The 22,240-nt window shown below is 46.4% G+C and overlaps 3 protein-coding genes across 3 annotated transcripts in view; 1 reads left to right on the top strand and 2 right to left on the bottom strand.

Annotated features, from left to right (window-relative positions):
• PGAP2 (post-GPI attachment to proteins 2) overlaps positions 1-22,240 on the bottom strand; it is a 162,617-nt gene that overhangs the window by 115,599 nt on the left and 24,778 nt on the right. The window lies entirely within an intron of this gene.
• Positions 579-15,044, bottom strand: LOC115091774 (transcription initiation factor TFIID subunit 10-like). Its single transcript, XM_029601980.1, has 5 exons — positions 14,783-15,044; positions 12,825-12,982; positions 3,548-3,612; positions 2,025-2,139; positions 579-1,060 (listed from the first exon to the last, which is right to left on the bottom strand). Exons 1-5 carry the CDS (start codon positions 14,994-14,996, stop codon positions 971-973), a joined length of 642 nt encoding a protein of 213 aa, XP_029457840.1. The 5' UTR covers positions 14,997-15,044; the 3' UTR covers positions 579-970.
• Positions 18,665-22,240, top strand: part of NUP98 (nucleoporin 98) — a 435,464-nt gene continuing 431,888 nt past the window's right edge. Inside the window, exon 1 of the mRNA XM_029601961.1 lies at positions 18,665-18,767. The gene's annotated coding sequence lies outside the window, so the exon portion shown is untranslated. The remainder of the gene's footprint in view (positions 18,768-22,240) is intronic.

Raw genomic sequence — 22,240 nt, forward strand, 5'->3', positions numbered from 1 at the left:
GGACGTACAGGGAAAGCATTTAGAGACCTGCGTGCGATTCTGGTCACCGCTTCTCAAAAAGAAAAAAAAAAGTACACAGAGGAGCTCCACTATGAGGGAAGGCTAAAGAGGTTGGGGCTTTCAATGCATTTTCTGTTTCGCAGGCAATCCCACTTATAAAACTGCTGGCAGGTGAATCTTGGCTTTTGGGGAGTTGTTTTCCCGAGGATGATTACAGTATGAGAGGCTTCATTTACAATCTGAACACATTTTTGGAATGATTGGGCTTCTGACTCCTCACTTAACTGTTTTTAAGAAAAGAAAAAAAAAAGGAAGCAATTGTTAAAATATACAACAACGTTTAAGAAACATTTCTATACTTATATAGTGTATTTCTGCTTAGTTTTGGGATCTGCACTTGACCTTATTTGCCATATATTTGTGTGGCCTTGTGGTGATGAGGTCTTCTGGCTAATTCGGGGATAACTTCCTTAGTATCCTGGGGGCCTCAGCGTCCCTACCAGAAACGGCAGTAAGTGAGGATCGGGCAGGTTGTAGCAGGCATGGCCGTTCCTAAGCTCATCAGACTTACAAAAGGCTCACAAACAACCAGGTTTATTTACAGAAAGACCCCATTTAAAGCAGGAGAGTTGCGCGCTCTGCCTCTCGTTCCCACGGCCTTTATTCTCCCCGGTTCTAGAGTCCAAACCTTGTCTCCTTTCACCCCGTATAAGTTCACAGTTCTAGTCCGTTACCTCACACGTGACTTATATCTGCACAACAGTCCTGAAATTTAGGAGATCACAGAGGAGGGGGATGTAGGTCTGTCCTGGAGGAAGGGCAGGGACCTCAGCCTCAGCCCAACAGACTCCTCTCCCTCCCCCTGAATCTGATCAGCAGGAGGAAAGCTGCAAAGCACGGGAGCCTGCCGATCCTGGATCCTCCGCAGCATCTCTGCCGACGGCCTGACAGGTGGACCCGGCGCCAGGAGCTAGGTGAAATAATGAGGCTTCTTCACGTTGATGCCATACTCTGTCAGCGCCGGAGTCAGGTCCTCCATGGTCAGCGTGTACTTCTTGTCCTGGGGCAGTAAACAAGACAAAACAGCATTTAGGAGGAGAAAACGCAGCCCAGTGCTCGTATAGCAAGACCCTTCCTCTGTAAAACGGTGTGCGCATGGGTGATGCTCAGCAAATCCTTATCTCCATGCAGCTCAAATGCCAGGCACTCTCTCTTAGCTTCATATAATGCGCGTACTTATCTATTTAATCAAACTGCTTAACTACCTATCTGGCAAGGGCTCAAAGAACCGTCCAATGCACATAAAAATCTACAGAACAAAGCAACGAATTCAACATAGAAACAGAATCTTCCAAAAGAATAATCCAAAAAAAGGCCAATCTAGATGACCAACCTAAACAGACTAACAACGCACGCATTAAACACAACACAGTAACAGATCATAAATGCATAGTCTGCATACTTAACCAGATAAACTAACATGAATCTTAAGAACATGTGAACCACACACCCAACCATCTAAAATCAACGGGAATAAGAAAACATTCTCAGGCAATAAGCTGCAAATTGTGTCCTAGTCCCTGTTTCTGTGTACGTGTAAGAATAATTATCGTTCACTACATGAGGGAAGCAGCAAACTGAGGCAGATACAGGACGACAGTTACACATCAGAGCAGCAGCACAATGAGACGGGAGCGTGTGTGTGTGCGCGATATTAAATCAATGCAGAAAGCATAGGAAGATGTGTGGATGGATAAAGTCTTGGGGACATGGCGAACGTGTGTACAAATTTAATGCAAACAGACCAGGAGAGTGCAGGCGTAGGCAGGTGATGTTTACTCAATGAAGAAATCACACACACTCGGAAGAGAATACGTACTTATGCATTTCTAAAATGTTTAGTCCGCACTCTCTGATACTCTAAGCAGATGAGCCCTGCGGTTTGCCTGACCTGAAAGCCAAGATTGTGGCAGATCCACTCCCCTCCCCCTCCCCAGCTCCCCCTGGCTGCAGGAGGCCCTCACCTTGCTTTTATTGCGGGAGCTCCCGGAGGCCGTGCCCTTCATCTTGCAGTGCTGAAGGGCATCATTGGCGATGTCTGAAATAAACTTCTGGGCAGCCAGGGAAATCAGGCGAATTCTGCCAACGAGAGACCCCAGTTAGGAATAACAGGAGGCGGCCGGCACCATCCCCGCTGCTGGGCAGGTGGCGGCAGCAGGGCTCACCCCAGAGCAGGTCCCACAAGGCCTCCTGCAAATAAGATCCCATACCCTGCGCGTAGGTTCAACCCCGCACACACCGCGAGCACCAATCCCCACTCAGCTAAACGAGTCACTTTCAAATCAGCCTTAAAATATAAATTCACCCGAATACTGGGGGGGGGGGGGGGGGAATTGTAGATGACATCACCTCCTCCCCCCAGACTTCCTTTCTGATTGGCCCTCACCGGCTCTGATGTCATAAATGCTCCACCCTGCAGGAAGCAGTCTGAGTCCTGCCGCACGAGCTCCGTCACGAGGTGGCTGCTCTTGGGGACTCAGCTTCAGCAGGGTCATCGTTGCTGCAGCTCTGCTACGCCTGCTTAAGTTCTGGAGGGGGGCGTTGGTCCCTGCCGTCTCCCCCAGCTCAGCTGGGATCTGCTGCCACCGGCTTCATTCACAAGTACTTAGCAGGGCTGGAGGGGAAGGGCAGGCCTCTCCCATGCTATAAACCCTCCCGACTTATTTTACTTTTGTCATCGCAGTGAGAGCCTCGGGCTCCCTCCAGAAGTAAAAATCTGTCACCCCTGGTGCAAAGGCCGGGACTCTCTGCCCTGCAATCCCAGCCTTGGCCGACCCGAGCCAGACATGGAACCCAGGTTCCCCCGCATGACCCAATGCAGCATTTCCTTCCTTAATGGAACAGAACACTCTGTGCTTGTAATTATTCTGTAAAAAGAAATTGTCTTAGTTTTGAGAATAAAATCTTTCAATAAAAGACAAAAGGCACAAATCAGCACTGAAGCAGTTATGTGTGTGTGTAACTCCTTGCCATAGAGACTTTAAATTAGAAATGGTCTAGAAGTAGAGCTTGTGCCAAAAAGAGTAAATAAGGAACACCTCCAAGGTGCAATAAATTTTATTGGGAGCCACCAAAAAAACAAATTCTGAAACATGCACAGGGAGACAGGAGCTTCTCCAGCTCTGCCGTAGTCTCAGGGCTGTAATTTAACAGACTAAAGGATATTTTTCACTCTGTGAGCCTTTGCTATTACATTAAGGGACTTTTTGAAATCCGTTCCTTATCTGTAGCTGGAGGCTTTGATTACAGACGATGAAGAACTGATAAACAGGGCCCGGCTGCAAGGTAAGTAAGGCCTGCAGTGAGAGAGAAGGCAGCCTGAGCTGTTTGCTAGCAGAGGGGAGGACAGGGAATGGGCTTCCAAGTCACTCTGTGGCTGCCAAATGAGTTTAGCAAGTTCTCTCTGTCCCCACACCTCACAGGGCTAGGAGATGCACCGGGCCTGGAGCAGAAATCACATGAAAGGAAAAGCACATGGGTCACTCACATGCGTGGGTCGGAGGCCTCGAAGCCCGCTCGGTTGAGGTAATAGCCGGTCACAGCGTCAGGAATCTGCACGATGTATAGGAAAGCACAATTAGTACCAGGAGCAGTCTGTGTACCCTGCAGGCAGGAGCCCAGAGAACTAAAGCCCCTCCTGCTATTTGGGCAGCATCTCTAGCACTGCTTTCTCATCCTGAGATTCCCTTAATGGGGAGGAGGAGGTGGAAAATAATTGGAGTCAGATGACAACCAACACTGGACCCTGACGTCTGGGGTACAGATATGCAGACATTTGGGGAAATCTTTTATGGGTTATCGTAATGCTTGGGGATAAGTTCGCGGTGCGGCAGGAGCTACCATAAGAAGCTTGCAGGGCAGACTGGATGGAGCATTCGGCCCTTTCCTGCTATGAAATTACTATGAAATGGTATCAGAGCAGAGAAAGACCTATGGGTCATCCAGTCTGCCCATCCACCCAACTAATTTACCTTTACAATTCCCATCACTCCCTCAGAAATCCCCCGTGTTTATCTCATAGTTTTTAAAATTCAGATATTGTTTGTTTCCATCACCTTCACAATAAGCAGCTTGCAAATGAGAAATTATTACTTACCTGGTAATTTCCTTTTCTTTTAGGACAGTCTGATGAATCCAGAACAAGTGGGTTATGCACCCACCCCCAGCAGATGCAAAGTGACGTCACAGTATATATATATTTACCTCTGCAGTGACATCAGCCCGCCAGTATTTCCTTCAAAAGCAACTCTGGACGAACTAGAAAAGAACGATTAAAAACAGATAACCATTTCAATGCTCGGTCCAGAGGGAAAACCCAGCTCAGATAAGAATATAGGAAGAAAAGTCTATGGACTGGCCTAACGCTTGCCAGTAATCCCTGTAACAAGTAGTCACACAGGACCACCATACTAGAAACATTTGGCAGCCAAGGGAGGGAAGTTGGATTCATCTGACTGTCCTAAAGAAAAGGAAATTATCAGGTAAGTAGTAATTTCTCATTTCTTAGCGTCCAGTCAGATGAATCCAGGACCAGTGGGATGTATCCAAGCTTCTCCCGAATAGGGCGGGAGGCTGCCCGCGGTCCAGTCAAGCCGCACGTGGAAAGGCCGTGTCCTCCCGGGCCTGCACACCCAGATGATAATACCTGGAAAACGTTTCTAACGAAGACAACATCGCAGCTTGGCAAATGTCAACGGAGTCAACAATCTAACTCCGCCCATGACACTGCCTGAGTCCTAGAGGAATGAGCCCTAACCTGACTAGGTAACGGCTTCCCAGCATCAACGTATTGACCGTGACTACCTCCTTAATCCAGCGAGCTATCGTAGCCCACGAGGCTAGCTCTCCTTGTTTGTACCGCCATGAAGAACAAACAGGCGATCCGACTTCCGCAAAGGCTCAGTGACCTCCAGATATCAGAAGAGATGTCTCTTGACAGACCATATTCCCCCTACCTCTCTTTCTCTGGCCAGAGATGGCAGGGAGATGGACCGGTTCAACCGAAACTCAGTGACCATCTTCGCTAAAAAAGAAGGAACAGTACGGAGCTGTATCGCCCCCTGCAGTCACGCGGAGGAAGGGATCCCGGCAAGACCAGGCCTGCAGCTCGGAAACCCTCTGCGCAGAACAAATTGTCGTAAGACCCACTGTTTTCAAGGTCAGTAACCGCAAGGTCAGGCTAAACGTAGGACCCGCTAAGAAATCCAAGACCAAATTTAGACTCCATAAGGGTGCTGGAAACCGCAAGGGAGGATGAAGATGTTTCACTCCTTTCAGGAAACGGGCCACATCAGGATGAGCCGACAAGGAACCACCATTCACCTGACCACTGAAACAGGCAAGAGCTGCTGCTTGTACCTTTAAGGAACTAAGGGCCAAACCTTTATTCAAGCCATCCTGCAAAAATTCCAAAATGAGCGGGATCTTGGTCGAATGAGAAAGAATTCATCGATCCTCACACCAGGCCTCAACGACTCACCAAACTCACACATAGGCCAAGAAGTGGAGAACTTTCCAGCTCTAAGCAAACTGAAAATCACTGCCACTGAGTACCCATGTTTCAGCAATCGAGCCCTCTCAAGAGCCTATCATAAGACAACATCGAGTCTGATCTTCATGAAGAATTGGACCCTGACTTAGCAGGTTCCTGTGTGCCGGACGAAAGGGAGAATTCCCCAGGAGCTGCCGCAAATCTGCATACCACAGCCTCCCGGGCCAATCAGGAGCAACCACCAGTGCCATCCCTCTGTGGTGCTCGATCCTTTGGACTAATCTGCCCAACATGGGCCATGGAGGAAAGGTGTACACCAAACTGTGCTTCGGCCACTCCTGCACTAGGGCATAGATTCCCAATGACTTTGGATCTCTTCTGTGACTGAAGAATTGCAGAACTTTCGCATTGTGAGAAGTCGCCAAGAGGTCTAGGACCAGGGGACCCCAGTGATCCAGAATCAGCTGAAATGCCTCATTTGATAGCGCCCATTCTCCTGGATCCAGACTTTCTCGGCTGAGAAAATCTGCTCTTACGTTGTCTTTTCCTGCGATGTGTGAGGCCGAGATCATCTGGAGATGCACTTCGGCCCATTCCATAAGTTGATCTATTTCCTGCGACACTTGTTGACTCTTTGTTCTTTCCTGCCATGTAAGCCATGGTCATTGTATTGTCTAACATTATCCAGACTGACCGACCCTGCAGTCTGTGCTGAACTGCAAACACGCCAACCGGACCACCTTGGCTTCCAGTCAATTGATGTTCCAGAGACTCTTCTGTATTCCAGTGCCCTTGCACCATCAACTCCTGAGTGAGTTCCCCAACCATGGAGGCTCGCATCTGTTGTCAGTACCAGCCAGTCTGATGGTACTAGGGAAATATCCTTCAGTATATGATCCACCTGCTGCCACCACTACAGCTGGGAGGAGACTTCCATTGGCAGGAGCTGCCGAATTGAATACTCCCGAGACTGTGGGTTCCACCGGGACAGTGGGGAGCACTGAAGAGGACACATATGTGCCCTCGCCCGTGGGACCTCTTCCAGGGTCACCGCCATTAAGCCAAGTACTTGCAGGTAGGATCATACGGTCGGGCGCAGAGAGCTCAATAACAGAAGGAGCTGTGTCACCAACTTCTGAATGCGCTTACAGCAGAAAAACCTTGCCCTGCCTCATGTTGAACCCAATTCCGAGATATTCCAACGACTGAGCAGGCTGAAGACTGCTCTTGGCCAGATTCACCACCCAGGTGAGCTCCTGCAACAGGGAGATCTCCTTGCGGGTCACTCTGTAGCTCTCTTTCCATGACTTAGCTACAATTAACCAGTCATCCAAATATGGATGTACGAGGATCCCATCTTTTCTCAATTCTGCCACCATTACCTTGGAAAAGGTCCTTGGGGCGGTGGCCAGACAAAGGGCAGGGCCAGAAACTGAAGGCGACCCAGAACTGCAAGCCATAGAAAGCGTTGATGCTCTAGTCGGATGGGAATATGAAGGGACGCCTCGGACAGATCCAAGGAGGTCAGAAACACCGACTGCACGGCCAATATTACCAAGCGCAGTCTTTCCATGGGACAAAGAGCCGTCCTTCTTAGGCAGAATGAAATAGATGGAGTATCGACCCTTATTTTCTCGAGACATGGGCATTAGAACAACAGCCCAGTTTCCACTGCCTGTGGTGAGTGGCAGGGAGACACCATGAACGCGTCCCGAGGATACTGTGAAACTTCAGCGCATATTCTTTTCTTACGGCTTCCGGGACCCAGCGATCCAATGTGATCTCGACCCACCTCTGATAGAAGAGGCGCACCCATCTCCTGTTCCCGTGGGCGGGGAGGGGCGGCAAACCTTCACTGGAGGGTCAGGGGGTTGCACTACCTGAGCCCACGCCCCTTCTTGGCTGTCGGGAATGAAAGGACTGAGACCTACCAATAGGTTGAGTTCTCTGAAGAGTTGGTCCCCTATACGGACGAAAACGTCTGGATCCTCTAGTACGACCTCTCATGTTAAAAGAGCGTGGCGTCTGCTTCTTATCCTCTGCCAAACGAGGAACCGGAGATTCGTCCCCCTTACTGCCCAGTTTTTCCAACTCGCTCCTAAATAATAGCGAGCCTTTAAAGGGAAATTGGGTAAGGTTAGCCTTGGAAGTTGCATCGGCCGACCAATTTCTCAGCCATAACTGACGCCTGGCATAGAAACATAGAAACGACGGCAGAAGAAGACCGAATGGCCCATCCAGTCTGCCCAGCAAGCCTCACACATTTTTTCTCTCATTCTTATCTGTTTCTCTTAGCTCCTTGTTCTATTCCCCTTCCACCCCCACCATTAATGTAGAGAGCAGTGATGGAGCTGCATCCAAGTGAAATATCTAGCTTGATTAGTTAGGGGTAGTAGGGGCAGTAACCGCCGCGATAAGCAAGCTACACCCATGCTTATTTGTTTTACCTAGACTATGTTGTACAGCCCTTGTTGGTTTTTTTTTTCTTCTCCCCTGCCGTTGAAGCAGAGAGCCATGCTGGATATGCATTGAAAGTGAAGTATCAGGCACATTTGGTTTGGGGTAGTAACCGCCGTAACAAGCCAGCTACTCCTCGCTTTGTGATTGCGAATCCTTTATTTCTTCACCCCTGTCGTTGAAGCTATGCAGGATATGCGTGAGGCATCAGTTTTTTGGTTTTGTTTTTGGTTTTTTTTTTTCCCCTGCCGTTGAAGCAGAGAGCTATGCTGGAAATGCGTGATGTATCAGTCTTTCTCCCATGCCGATGAAGCAGAGAACCATGCTGGATATGCATGGAAAGTGAAGTATCAGGCACATTTGGTTTGGGGTAGTAACCGCCGTAACAAGCCAGCTACTCCCCGCTTTTTGAGTGTGAACCCTTTTTCTTCTCCCCTGCCGTTGTAGCAGAGAGCTCTGCTGGATGTGTGAAGTATCAGTTATTCTTCTCCCCTGTCATTGAAGCAGAGAGCTATGCTGTATATGCATGGAAAGTGAAGTATCAGGCATATTTGGTTTGGGGTAGTAACCGCCGTAACAAGCCAGCTACTCCCCTCTTTGTGAGTGCAAATCCTTTTTTCCATTACCTCTTGCTGTTGAAGCTTAGAGCGATGTAGGAGTCACAGTAAGCATGTGTATGTTTATTTAATAAGGGTATTGTGTCAATAGCCATCATTCTGGCGAGTCACCCACTCTTCATTGGCGGCCTCTTGACTTTATGGATCCGCAGTGTTTATCCCACGCCCCTTTGAAGTCTTTCACAGTTCTGGTCTTCACCACTTCCTCCGGAAGGGCATTCCAGGCATCCACCACCCTCTCCGTGAAGAAATACTTCCTGACATTGGTTCTGAATCTTCCTCCCTGGAGCCTCAAATCGTGACCCCTGGTTCTGCTGATTATTTTCCTACGGAAGAGGTTTGTCGTTGTTTTTGGATCATTAAAACCTTTCAAGTATCTGAAAGTCTGTATCATATCACCTCTGCTCCTCCTTTCCTCCAGGGTATACATATTTAGATTCTTCAATCTCTCCTCGTACGTCATCCGATGAAGATCCTCCACCTTCCTGGTCGCCCTTCTCTGTACCGCTTCCATCTTGTCTTTGTCTTTTTGTAGATACGGTCTCCAGAACTGAACACAGTACTCCAGGTGAGGCCTCACCAAGGACCTGTACAAGGGAATAATCACTTCCCTTTTCTTACTCGATATTCCTCTCTCTATGCATCCCAGCATTCTTCTGGCTTTTGCTATCGCCTTGTCGCATTGTTTCGTTGTCTTCATATCATTAGACACTATCACCCCAAGGTCCCTCTCCTGCTCCGTGCACATCAGCCTTTCCCCCCCCATCGAGTACAGTTCATTCGGATTTCCACTCCCCATATGCATGACTTTGCACTTCTTGGCATTGAATCTCAGCTGCCATATCTTCGACCACTCTTCCAGTTTCCTTAGATCCCGTCTCATTCTCTCCACTCCTTCCGGCGTGTCCACTCTGTTGCAGATCTTAGTGTCATCCGCAAAAAGACAAACCTTACCTTCTATCCCGTCCGCAATGTCGCTCACAAAGATACTGAACAGGACCGGTCCCAACACCGATCCTTGCGGTACACCACTTAAAACCGCTCTCTCTTCAGAGAAGGCTCCATTTACCATCACACATTGTCTTCTGTCCGTCAACCAAATTGCAATCCAGGTCACCACCTCGGCACTCACTCCCAAGCTTCTCGTTTTATTCACCAGTCTCCTGTGCGGAACCGTATCAAAAGCTTTGCTGAAATCCAAGTAGATGACATCTAGTGCTCTTCCTTGATCCAATTCCTTGGTTACCCAGTCAAAAAAGTCAATCAAATTTGTCTGACAGGATCTTCCCCTGGTGAATCCATGCTGCCTCTGGTCCATCAATTCTCCAGACTGTAGATAGTTCACTATTCTCTCTTTCAGCAGTGACTCCATTACTTTTCCCACCACCGAAGTGAGGCTAACCGGTCTGTAGTTGCCTGCCTCTTCCCTGTTCCCACTCTTGTGAAGCGGGACCACCAACGCTCTTCTCCAATCACTCGGCACCACTCCCGTTTCTAGGGATCTATTGAACAGGTCACACAGCGGACCCGCCAGAACATCTCTGAGCTCCCTCAATATCCTTGGATGAATCCCATCAGGCCCCATGGCTTTGTCCACTTTCAGGTTCTTTAGTTCTTCCCACACATTTTCTACTGTAAAGGGATTTTCATCTATTCCCCTTCCCTCCAGTTTCTTGTTGTTTAGAGATGGTCCTTCTCCAGGGTCTTCTTTAGTGAACACAGAGCTGAAGTATTCGTTTAATATTTCTGCCATTTCTTCGTCTCTCTCCACACATTGATCATTACCACCTTTCAATTTCACTATACCACTTTGGACCTTTCTCTTTTCGCTGATGTATCTGAAAAATGTTTTGTCACCATTTTTTATCTCCTTGGCAATCCTCTCTTCTGCTTGACTCTTTGCCAACTTGATTAATTTCTTTGTCTCCCTCAGTTGATACAAATATTCTTCTTTGTGCTCCTCCCTTTGGGATCCTTTATATTTCCTGAATGCTGTTCTTTTAGCTTTAATTTTGTCAGCCACCTCCTTTGAGAACCAGATAGGTTTCAGTTTTCTTTTGCTTTTCTTTACATTTCTAACATATAGAGCAGTTGCCTTGGTGATTGCTCCTTTTAGATTGGTCCACTGCTGATCCACATCTCTCTCTTTCTCCCATCCTTTAAGTTCTTCCTCCAGGTAGTTCCCCTGGCAGCTACTATGGAAGCTGTAAAGCGAACAAAATCACCGCCCGCGTCTGTCAAAAATGCAGCAGCTGGCTCCATAACTGCCTTGGACTTCACCCCAGAATCATCGACCTCCTGGGAGAGATGCAAACAACAATGAGCCACCAGGGAACAACAAGAAGCAATCTGCAAGGTCACTGCCACTGCATCAAATGCTTGCTTAAGGATAGTCTCAATCCTTATATCATGAGCATCCTTCAAGGCCCCATTTCCTTCCATGGGAATAGTGGCTCGCTTGCAGACTGCACAAAACAAGTGAATTCACCTTCCATCTGCTGGAGACAGGGAATACTTGCAGGCTGATGTCACTGCAGGGGTATATATTCTGTGACCTCAGTTTGCTCTGTCTCCATCTGCTGGTGGACATAACCCACTTGTTCAGGGTTCATCTGACTGGACGCTAAGAAATTTAAATTTTGCAAAAAAAAAAAGTTTTGGCTTGATTTGGATTTATAATATTGCAGATCCTAACAATGAATTTTGCAATCCTTATTTCTCCATTAAAAAAAGACTCCTTTGTGACATGGACAAACATGTCCCATTATGATCACCAATAATTCACTGTAATAAACTCCACTTGACAATTCCCTGCCCCCTGGCATCCCAAGGACCATCCTCCTAAAATCTGAACCCTTTCCTTCCTCTCCCATTAGGAAAGGAATGAATAATGAATAAAATGGAGAATGTCAGAATACCTTTGTATCACTGCAGGGTGAGACCACACCTTGAGTGCTGTGTGCAATTTAGGTTGCCACATCTCAAAAAAGATATAGTTGCACTGGAGAAGATACAGATAAGGGCAATGGAACAAATCCCTTATGAGGAAAGCCTAAAGAGGTTAGGGCTGTTTGGCTTGAAGAAGAGACGGCCGAGGGGTAATATGATAGAGGTCTATAAAATGAGAGGACTAGAAGAGGTAAACAAGGAACAGTTGCTTACTCTTTCAGATAATACAAGGACTAGGGGCACTCCATGAAGTTAGCAAGTAGCACATTTAAAACAAATCAGAGAAAATTATTTTTCACTCAATGTACAATTAGGCTCTCAAATTCACTGCCAGAGGATGTAGTTAAGGTAGTTAGCATAGCTGGGTTTAAAAAAGGTTTAGACAAATCCCTTATTAAGTAAGTAGACTTAACTAAGAAATGCCATACTGGGTCAGACAAGCCCAGTATCCTGTTTCCAACAGTGGTGAATCCAAGTCACAAGTACCTGGCAGTCACCCAAACATTAGACAGATCACAGGCTACTATTGCTTATTAATTACCGTCATAGCAGTTTATGGATTTATCCTCTAGGAACTTATCCAAACCTTTTTTAAACCCAGGTACACTAACTGCTGTAATCATATCCTCTGGCAATGAATTCCAGAGCTTAACTAGGTGCTGAGTGAAAAAGAATTTTCTTCAATTTGTTTTAACCAGATAATACTGTAATAATTTTCTTCAATTTGTTTTAACCAGATAATAGAAGAACCAGAGTGCCCTCTGGTTCTTCTATTATCTGAGAGAAATAACTGATTTACATTAACTTGTTCAAGTCCTTTCATGATTTTGTAGACTTCTGTAATATCCCCCGTTCATCTCTTCTCCAATCTGAACAGCCTTAACTTCTTTAGCCTTTCCTCATAGGACAAACATTCCATGCCCCTTATCATTTTGGTCGCCCTTCTCTGCACTTTCTCCAAAGCAGCTATAACCTTCTTCACCAGAACTGTACACAGTATTCAAGATGCAGTTTCACCATGGAGCGATACAGAGGCATTATAACATCCCTAAATTTGTAGAAATGCACTACTTATCCTTCGGATAAGCAACATAGAATCTAACTACCCTCTGAGATCCTGCTAGGAACTTGCGACTTGGATTGGCCACTGTTGGAAACAGGATGCTAGGTTTGATGGACCTATGTCTGACCCAGTATGACAATTTCTTATGTTCATTGACTGTTCCATCCCTGCCTAAAAAAATGCTTACCGTGGGTGTATAATCTTCCAGCTGCATCAGAAAATCCACCAGGGGTGTTGTGGAGATGACGGGTTTCACATCTCCATTTGCCACGTTGGGGGAAGCATAGACCCCATTGGACATGGATCCTTCGATAGGGATAGCAGCTGCCGTGGCACAAACAGGAGCTTAAGAAACACAGAAAAACATTCCTTTAAAGGGTCAAAGATTCAACTCCTCCTCTCCTTCATCCCTTAATGCAGTGTCCTACACAATCATATACTGTAAACCCATACTGGTTTCTCTGCTCTTGCAGCACATCCCCATGTACAGCTGCTTGTGTGAACCTCCCATGCTATCACTATCCCATATATGACATCCAGGTCTCCTCCTCCCAGTACAATAACTTCTTGGCACTCAAGTCCCTTCGGACCACTTTCTAATATGCTGATTCAATATGGTGAGAAATGTGAACCAACCAGAAAAACAACTGAAGACTCTTTTCACCAATCAGAAAGCTGCCTACACCGCTGCAGTTTTCCTGCTGGTTATAATTATTACTTGGCTGTAAGAGTTTGCCAATTCTAGACTCCGGGCTTTCCACCTGGCTGCACCGTGTGCTTGGAACAGTCTTCCTGAACTGGTGTGTCATGCTCCCTCTCTTGCCATATTTAAATCCCATCTAAACACCCACCTTTTAAAACCGCTTTTAAATTTTAGGCCTGATTGTCTGCTTTTAGTCTAAACTAACTTTCTTTTCTTTTTAACCATTGTCTTGCTTTATGAAATACCCCAAGTGTCTTGTCCTGTATGTTTGTCTTATTAGATTGTAAACTGCATGAGCAGGGACTCTCTTTTCTGTTTGTTTGTACAGTACTGTGTGTGCTGTGTAGTGCTATAGAAAATTTAAGAAATAGTAGGAGGAGAATTAAAGTGCTTTCTAGTTTCCTTATGCTGCAGTCTCATCTGAAACCTGGTATTTTTTACTTTTCATCAAATAAACTAGTCCCCTGGAAGGAAGGCTCACCGAAAAAGAGAAAAAACCTAAAAGGAAGGGTAAAGAAAAAGACTACAGGTTCATGCCCCAGCCATGTGCTGGAGACAGAGAAATACTGAGCTACTGCAGGTGGCACCAGGACTTTCAAGCAGCGTCAGCGAGGCTTTTCTCTGTCTCCATCTGCTGGCAGGGATGAATAAACCAAGGAGTCTGGACTGATCCAAGTACATACAGGGAACTTGATATTTTTATTTTTCATCAAGTAAAGTCCACAAATCTAATTGTTAGTACTATGCAGGCCTCTTGATTGTCCAAACTAAATTAAATAAAATAGTTTTGTGTAACTGTAATAACATCGCACCAAGACACAATGTATACAAAGAATACCTTATAAGTATACCCTGTTAATCCATCTGTGACCTCATTCCTCAGCAGAAAGTAAGCAAGGAACCTTCTTACAAAACACAAGATTTGAGCAGTGTTATTTTCAAAGTTGCATATTAAGCGTTTTAGATTCATGGGTGCTGCCAATCAGCTGTATGCACATTCAGCAGGGAAGATGGGGGAGAGAGCGGGCAGTGCCATGCTTACAAGAGCCGCACTCCCACACGTGGACTTTCAGTGGGAGTCCGTCTACTATATTTAACTATGGTTAAACCCCAAAACTTGCAAGAATGATGATAAAGGCTTATATTAGTTAGAGGATGTGCAACAGCAGCAGCAACACATCCAGGACAGGTACTGGCAGCTTCGCGCCCACGGTCTGTATGAAAGTCGCACTCTGATCTCCGCGGCTTAGAAAATGCAATGCAAAGCAACCTTTCGTTAGAGGAAGCAGAGATCGCGCCGGTAGCGAAGGCTGTGCAGGCCGCGATACCTGTGATCAAGGTAGAATGCTGCACCCCCAAGAGGCGCCGCCACGTCCGAAGCGGAAATCTCTTATCTAACTTAAACCTACAGCTTATTGGAATAAAGGGAGCCGCGCTCTCACCGCTAGCTCTCCGGTCTCCCACTTCTCTGCCAGACGGAAGACCCGCCGCCGGGGTTCCGCTCCCAGCCCCGGCCGCTCCACCGCTGGGGGTGCCGGGGATGGCGGAGGCCGGGGCCCCCGCCGGGCTGGGCTTGTTCTCCGCGCCGGAGGCCGGCACCGACATGGGAGGCGCGGGTGCCGGGTTCTGCGGCTCCGCGCTACTGCTGTTGCTCATGGCGGCTCCTGTCGCCTCTCTGCGGAGGACCGTCGCGCGCCTCTTGCGTCACCAAACCGCGAGATTCCGTACGTCGCGCGCCTCTTGCGTCACCAATCCGCGGGGTCCGGGCAGTCGCGCGGTTATTGCGTCACCAACCCTCCACCAGAGATCCAGGTCGACGCATACCTTTGCGTCACTACAGTAGTTGGGAGATTACAGAAGCCTGAATCACTGTTGCAAAGGTGTAAAAAGGGCGCAGTTGGAAGAAAACTTATATTGTTCCTGATTGCATTTGGACTTCAGTGCTAAGCTTGTAGTCTAGGATGAAGCCTAGATTACAGACTTGATGGCTGAAGTGCCTTCCAGGATTATTTTTGAGTACATACGGCTGAAGTCAGTTTTTCCAGTCCATTGTACTTCTGTTTTTTGAGGGTTAAGTTTCAGTTTGTTGTGATGTAGCCAGTCAGAGATAATTTTAAGGCATATTTTCAGGTTGGAGACTATTAGGTACAGATCAAAGCCTAGAGTAGAGGTGAGCAATTCTGGTCCTAGGGCTGCAAACCCATTCGGTTTTCAGGATATCGTTAATGAATATACATAAAATATTAGGGATATCTTGAAAATCGGAATGGTTTCCAGCCCTCGAGGACTGGAATTGCCCACCCCTGGCCTAGAGGACATAGCTGTTGGATATTGTCTCCATATGTGTGGTAAGGAATTTTGAATTCTCTGAGTAACCTGCCCAGTGGGGGGCACACAGATGTTAAATAGACCCTGCAGATGAAAGGATGTGGATGGGAAAACACTTTTTCAAGGGAAATAGTCTAAGTTAGGTCAGGGAGGAAGGATTAGAATCATGATAGGACTGGGCCCAAGAGGCTAGGTCACTGGGCGGATAATGAGGATAGTATAATATATGGTGTCAAAAACTGCTAAGAAGACCAGGAGTATGCTAATTTTAATACAGGATGCTGGGCTTGATGGACCCTTCGTCTGACCCAGTATAGCATGTTCTTATGTTGGCTCACAAGGAGTGGATCATTGCAAAACTTTGTACCAGAAAGTAGACAAGCAGTGGAGTTTTGGAGTAGCTGCAGTTTTGCCTATGAGATCCAGGTGGAAGCTTTCTATGATAAGTAATAAGAACACTAGCAATACATTTGAGATGAGATAGTATCCAACACATCCTGAGTTTGATTAGGGGCATTCCTGACATGCTATGTGCAAAACAAATCCACATGAAGCCATTAACCTGAGAAGAACCAGGGGGGTTTCCTGCATGTGGGTTTTTTGTTTTCATCAAGATAATATCCCTATTTATTCCTCAAGTTCCATGGATCTTTTCACTCCCATCCTTGGAGAAACTCCAACAATTGAATATCTTTCTGGCCATCTGTTTTGGAAATACAATTAGGGAGGAGTACCAGAGAGGGTTAACAGTGCCTGGATGTGGTTGGCACAGCCGGTTTCTCTAAGATGGATACAAACTTCAAACCCTTTCTGCAGGAAAGGAAACAGTAGAAACTCCAGGGGGGAAGACTTAGAACCTATATCAGGAAACATTTCTTCACGGAGAGGGTGGTGGGTGCCTGGAATGCTCTCCCAGAAGAGGTGGCGAAGACAACATTTAAAAGAGCATGTGACAAGCACTACTGATCCCTAAAGGCATAAAGAAAGGGATGGTGTAACATTTCTGCAGAGCGGTAGTCACTTCCTTAACAGAACGCATGGGGGTAACCTGCACGGAGCAGCAGTTACCAACTTAACAGAATGCATAGGGGTAACTGTACAGAGCAGCAGTTACTACCATAAGCAAATGGCTCGGCAGACTGGATGGACCATCTGGTCTGTATCTGCAGTCATTAATATGCTAACTATGTAAAAGATTTTAATAAATAATAAATAGATGGAAGAAAGGTTTGATTATTAGCATAACTCCTATTTCAAACTATGCAAAATTGACACATATGAATGTTAACCATGGGATACCAGCATTAATTTCCAGAAGCCAAACAGTAATAACCTTAACTATCAAAAAAAGGACCAGTAACATAGTAAATGATAGCGGATAAAGACCAAATAGTCCATCCAGTCTGCCCTGCAAGTTAGGTGCCACTCTGTACATGTTACCCTCATGCCTTCTGTTAAGGGGGTATGAGCTAGGGCTCACTAGTGTTGCTATTACAGATGGTAAATACAATATAGAAGTAGAATTGTATTCCTTTATTATATTAAAATGTTTAGAAATCTCTAGCTGTAGCAGGCCGAGTTGCTAAAACCTAACCAACCCCCCTTCTTGCTGAGAAACACTACCTACACAGCATAATACACTGTGCTAAGGCTGGCACATATAGTTACAAACAAGGAAAGGAATGTGTAAGGATGTATCTCCTCCCACAATCCTCCCTGCAACTGATTCTAGCAAAGAGATTCTCATAGCTGAACAAAACTAACAAGAGAAATAAGACTTTCTCATAGCATTAAAACTAACAAGAAAAATAGCCATTTAAGAACAGCAGGTAGGCAGATATGAAAAAGACACAGAAACAATATGTTAAAACTGAAAGTTGAAACCTGGCATTAGAATATGTTGGTTAAGCAAAAGAAGGAAAAAGGAAAGTTTGAGATGCATGAGAGAATGCCTGAAGAAGAGGTAACACTGAAATGAAGGCATTGGATAGGCTGAGTATCTTGAGATGGGGAGGAGTAAAAGGATAAGCGAATGTACAATGGTAAGTTGTTTTTGCTTTGTGGGCGTGCCTGCTTATGACACCCGTACTTGCAAGTTCGTAAAATAAAGAACAGAAATTGTTTCACCAACTCTTTGTGTTCACTATATAATTTTCTAAGAAGTTGCAGTACCGCTTGTAACAGGGGGTAACTGCTGCTCTGTGCATTTTAACTCCACGCCTTCTGTTTAGGGGCGTAACTGCTGCCGTTTTATTCTCGTGCAGAAATGTTAACAAGCCCCACAGCACGCATACAACTGGTACTGAGAAAAGCGAAATGGAAAACAGAACAAGCTGGGCTCCTGCAGATCTCTGCAGAGAAATCAGCGGCTTGTCGAGTCCCTCGCCTCCATCGCACATGCAGAACACAGACAGAGCCTCAGCAAATATCTAACCCCCAAATTTGAAACAGAAAAGTGCAAACTAAGACTGAGCTGTAAAGCCCGAGAAGCCCAACTCCAGGTGCAATGAAGAAATAGAAAGACACATGCAGTTCCTCCTGTGCTGTGCAAAACACAAATAGATCAGAGCTGACGTTTCCCAAAGCCGAGAGAGAGAATCCAAGATTCCCCAGGCAGACCGGGTAAGCTGAGCGGAGAGAACACTAAGCAGCGCGTGCTCCGCGTTATTTCTCTTCGGCACTGCCTTTCACCGGGCAGGGCCAGTCTGACTCATCCGGGGTTTCCCTAGACACAGACCTTGCTAGCGCTGGAACACATTGGTGATGCCAATAAAGTTTCTTGCATTTTCGACCCTAAGTGGGACTGAGGCCTTTCCTCTCCCAATTCACCCCGCCCCAGGAGGCGGGGCCTAGGTCACTATGCTCTCGAACGCCCGCTTTCAAATTGGAACCAATCGCCACTGGCAGAGTAGTGGGGCGGGGCTTGTCCTGGCGACAGCCGATCTGTCCAATAGCAGGCGGCCGCAGCGGGAAAGGAAGAACGTCACGGGGCTCTCTGACGTTGGCGGCGTACGGTCGGTCGGTGGGTGACGCAGTTTCCTCCGGTGAGCGCGCGGGCTGGCGAACAGCTCGGAACTGGCGGGGGTCCCGTCGTGCGAGGTGAGTGGAGCGGGTCGGGCCCGGTTCCTCCTCCGGGGGCTCGGTCGCACGCCGCCCTCCGGTTAGCGCTGGCGGCGGAGTGCAGGCCCGTCCCGGCGGGAAGTTTGGGCCTCTCCGCCTGTGCTCTGGTGCTGCCCCGGCTGCTGAGAAGCCGCCCAGCGCTGCCCCCTTCTGCCCGGCGCAGGCGGTGGGTAGCGGCTGGCTCTTCTCAGGCAGACATCGTATTTTATCCCGCAATGCTTCAGACGGAGTTGTTGTTTGTTGTAAGGAATTGCCGGCCTGCCGTGCTTACCTATCCCAAGTAAGGAAACAGCTCCAGCAGGGGCAGCGGAGGGCCTGCTTGATGTGGGGGTGGGGCAAGCAACCGGTTCTTGCCTCCCCAGGCCCCCCCCCCCCACCCGCTTTGGTTCATTCTTGCGTGCTCGCTATAAATCATATGGGGGGGGGGGGGTAACTATTCACATGGGAGGTCCCTGAGCTATTTAATAGTTTGGTGCTAGAAAATCAAAGGTAGTGGTAAAGGGAAAACAATGGCAACATCTGGAAAACTATGTACAGCAATTCTCAAAGTAGGGGGAAATAGTCCCGGATCTAGAAGCTGCTTTGGATGTAATGGCTGTTATGGAGACGTGGTACACAGAAAACCACAACTGGGGTACAGTTATACTAGGCTACAATCTATTCAGGAGTGGCACTATATAAAAAAAATATTTAAGCAATTGAATAACCTGATTTGCAAAGTAATGAGGCATTGTGTGTTAATATTGTGCTAAACTATCTTTATTTCCTCTGATCCCAGTTCAATAGTCCTTGTTAATTGTAACTGCTTTCTTTGACAGTTATTTCTGTTTTTGATGTATTTATTGCACCCCTGTTTATTTGTAAACCAGCATGATGTGATCATTTCATGAATGCCGGTATATAAAAACCTTAAATAAAAATATGCAGAGAAGGAATGGAGCATCTATTTATATTGCTGTAACATGTACAGACCTTCTTTGCAGACAGAAGAAATGGATAGAGATTTAATAGAGGATATTCATTAACTTGCAATGAAAGGGGTGAGGTGCTGTTAGGCAGATTTCAGTCTGCCAGATGTTGGTTGGGACATCTTGACTGCAGTGTCTTCTAGAAGAGAGATCATAGATTTGCTGCTGGGAGAACTGTTTCATGAATCTGTAACTGAACCCACATATGAGAAGATGGTGCTGGACCTGGTGCTTATACTTCCTGATGTTGTGGGTGATTATCTGGGACCCAATGAACAACAGACAGTTTAGTATTATAGTGCAGGAGATGAATGTGCCTTCAAAGGTGACGGTCTTAGACCAACTTAAAATGAGGGAGTACCTCAAGGAGTTGTCAGCTGGATGGGAAAATGCATGGGAAGTAGAGCAGTGGGCAAAACTAAAAGGAGATATAAAGGCAACTAAACTTTATTAGGAAAGTAAATAAAGGATAGAGGGGAAAAAGACGCTGCTATGAATTTTTTTTTTTTTTAAGAATTAGCTGCAAAAAGAGGCCTAGTATTCATTAATTACAAGAGATTACAGAAAGGAAAACAGGCAACATCTGGGAAAGTAGTCAGGAATGCAAAGATGCAATTGGAAGAAAAACATTAAATAAGATAAAAAGTGCAAAAGTGGTATTGTGAGACTCAGGTGAAGAGGTGGAATATTTATAGGCTAAAGAGGGAAAGAAAGTGGAATTGCTTAACAAGTACTTGTTTGGTCTTCACTGTAGAAGTAGCAGGACCACTTAAAATAACCACAAATAAGAATGGAAATGCAATCAATGTTCAGAAAAGATGTTTAGCGAGGAGTTAACCACACTAAAAGCAGAGTGATGGTGTCGGATAGGGTTCATCCGAGGGTATAAAGGGAATTTAGAGATGTCCTGGCATCCCTAAAGCTTCTTTAGAGTTGGGAGTAGTTCTGGAGGACTGGGGCCAAGTGGATGTGGTTTGCATTCACAAGTGGAAGTGAGGAGGCTGGGAGCTACAGGCCACTTAGTCTGACTTCTGTGGTGAGCAAATTACTGGAATCACTGCTGATAGAGGATAGTGCTGGATTACATGATCCAAGGCAGCATTTTTTATTTTATTTTTTTTTTTTACCAAAGGTAGGTCTGATCATGTAACTCTGATCATCTTCTCTTATTGGGTGACTAGAGTGTACTTAGCTTTCAGTAAAGCCTTTGACACAATGATTTATAAATAGTGCTCTTGGCATGAGCCCTACCATAACAGGGTTAGAAACTGGCTGCGTGGTAAGCAAAAAAGGTAATGGCAAATGGAGTCCCCTCTGAGGAGAGGAGCGTTATTAGCAGAGTGCGTTAGAGATTTGTCCTCCAACCACTGGTTCTTCAACATTTTTGTGAACGGCATTGCGGAAGGATTTTGAACCAAGTTTTATTTTTTTGCTGATGGTACCAACATGAGGAATGATCTAGTGAAGCTTGAGAAATGGTCTATGTTCTGGTGGCTTTAAGATTTAATTACAAAGAAATGCATTGTTTTCTATTTAGGTTGCAAAAACCCCAAGGGAGAGGTCCAGTATTGGAGGTGAAATTCTTGTAAGCATGGAAGTGGCCTCTGGGGGTGATTTTAGATGCTTTTGGGTATGTTCAAAATTTCTCTGAGCTGTTCATATCTCTTCAAGCCCCATGCTGCATAACTGGATTTTTCCAATAATCCCAAAAGTCTCTTGGTAATTATGCAGTAACATAGAAGTGAATACAGTAAAGGACCAGATGACCCATCCGTTCTGCCCAGCAACCTGCTACTGGTAATAACTGCTGCTCCATGCAGAATACCCCAAGCCTTCTGATAAGGGTAGTAATATTTACAGTCAAACCCATAACACATTACTGTAGGAACATTTTTACAGGGTGAGGCGCTTTCTTGATAATTCAGACAATGCTGCTTGATGTTCTTTGTTTTGAGACCTTGGGACTTGGCTGTAGTAGCCATCCTGTGCTTTTTGCTTTGCGTCTGCTTGTCAGTTCCCCAGACCGTAAAAGTCAGGGCCTGTGTTGGTTGTCTGTGTCCAGTCCTGCCCCCTCCTCCCCATGCTGTCGTAGCAGGGAGCAGTGTTGCAGTTGTGTCAAAAGCATGAAGGCTATTGATTGAAGATAGTAAATCCCATGCTGCCCGTGCAGATTAACCCCATTTTATCCTGCCCAAGAAAGAGGGCTCGTTTTCACCCATCCTGGATCTCAAAAGCGTCAACAGTCATCTGCGGATATTGCACATCCGCATGGAACTCTCCGCTCTGTCTTAATGGCAGTGTAATTAGGAGAATTCTTAACCTCCCTGGACCTCTCCGATGCCTACCTTCATATTCCAGTCCATCAAGACCACCAGCGTTTCATGCGTTTTGCTGTACTTGGCCACCATTACCAGTTCCAGGCGTTACCCTTCAGTCTGGCAACCGCCCCCAGAACTTTCTCCAAAATTATGGTGGTCGTGGCGG

The sequence above is a fragment of the Rhinatrema bivittatum genome, chromosome 5 (genome assembly GCF_901001135.1).
Source record: "Rhinatrema bivittatum chromosome 5, aRhiBiv1.1, whole genome shotgun sequence".
Taxonomy (NCBI): domain Eukaryota; kingdom Metazoa; phylum Chordata; class Amphibia; order Gymnophiona; family Rhinatrematidae; genus Rhinatrema; species Rhinatrema bivittatum.

Excerpts from the sequence above, each read along its gene's own strand:
- LOC115091774 (XM_029601980.1), bottom strand. The coding sequence starts at position 14,996 with ATGAGCAACAGCAGTAGCGCGGAGCCGCAGAACCCGGCACCCGCGCCT. Across the intron at positions 3,613-12,824 it reads TGGAAGATTATACACCCACG|ATTCCTGACGCTGTGACCGG; the intron begins GTAAGCATTTTT and ends TACATCGTGCAG. Across the intron at positions 2,140-3,547 it reads GAGGCCTCCGACCCACGCAT|AATTCGCCTGATTTCCCTGG; the intron begins GTGAGTGACCCA and ends TCTCGTTGGCAG.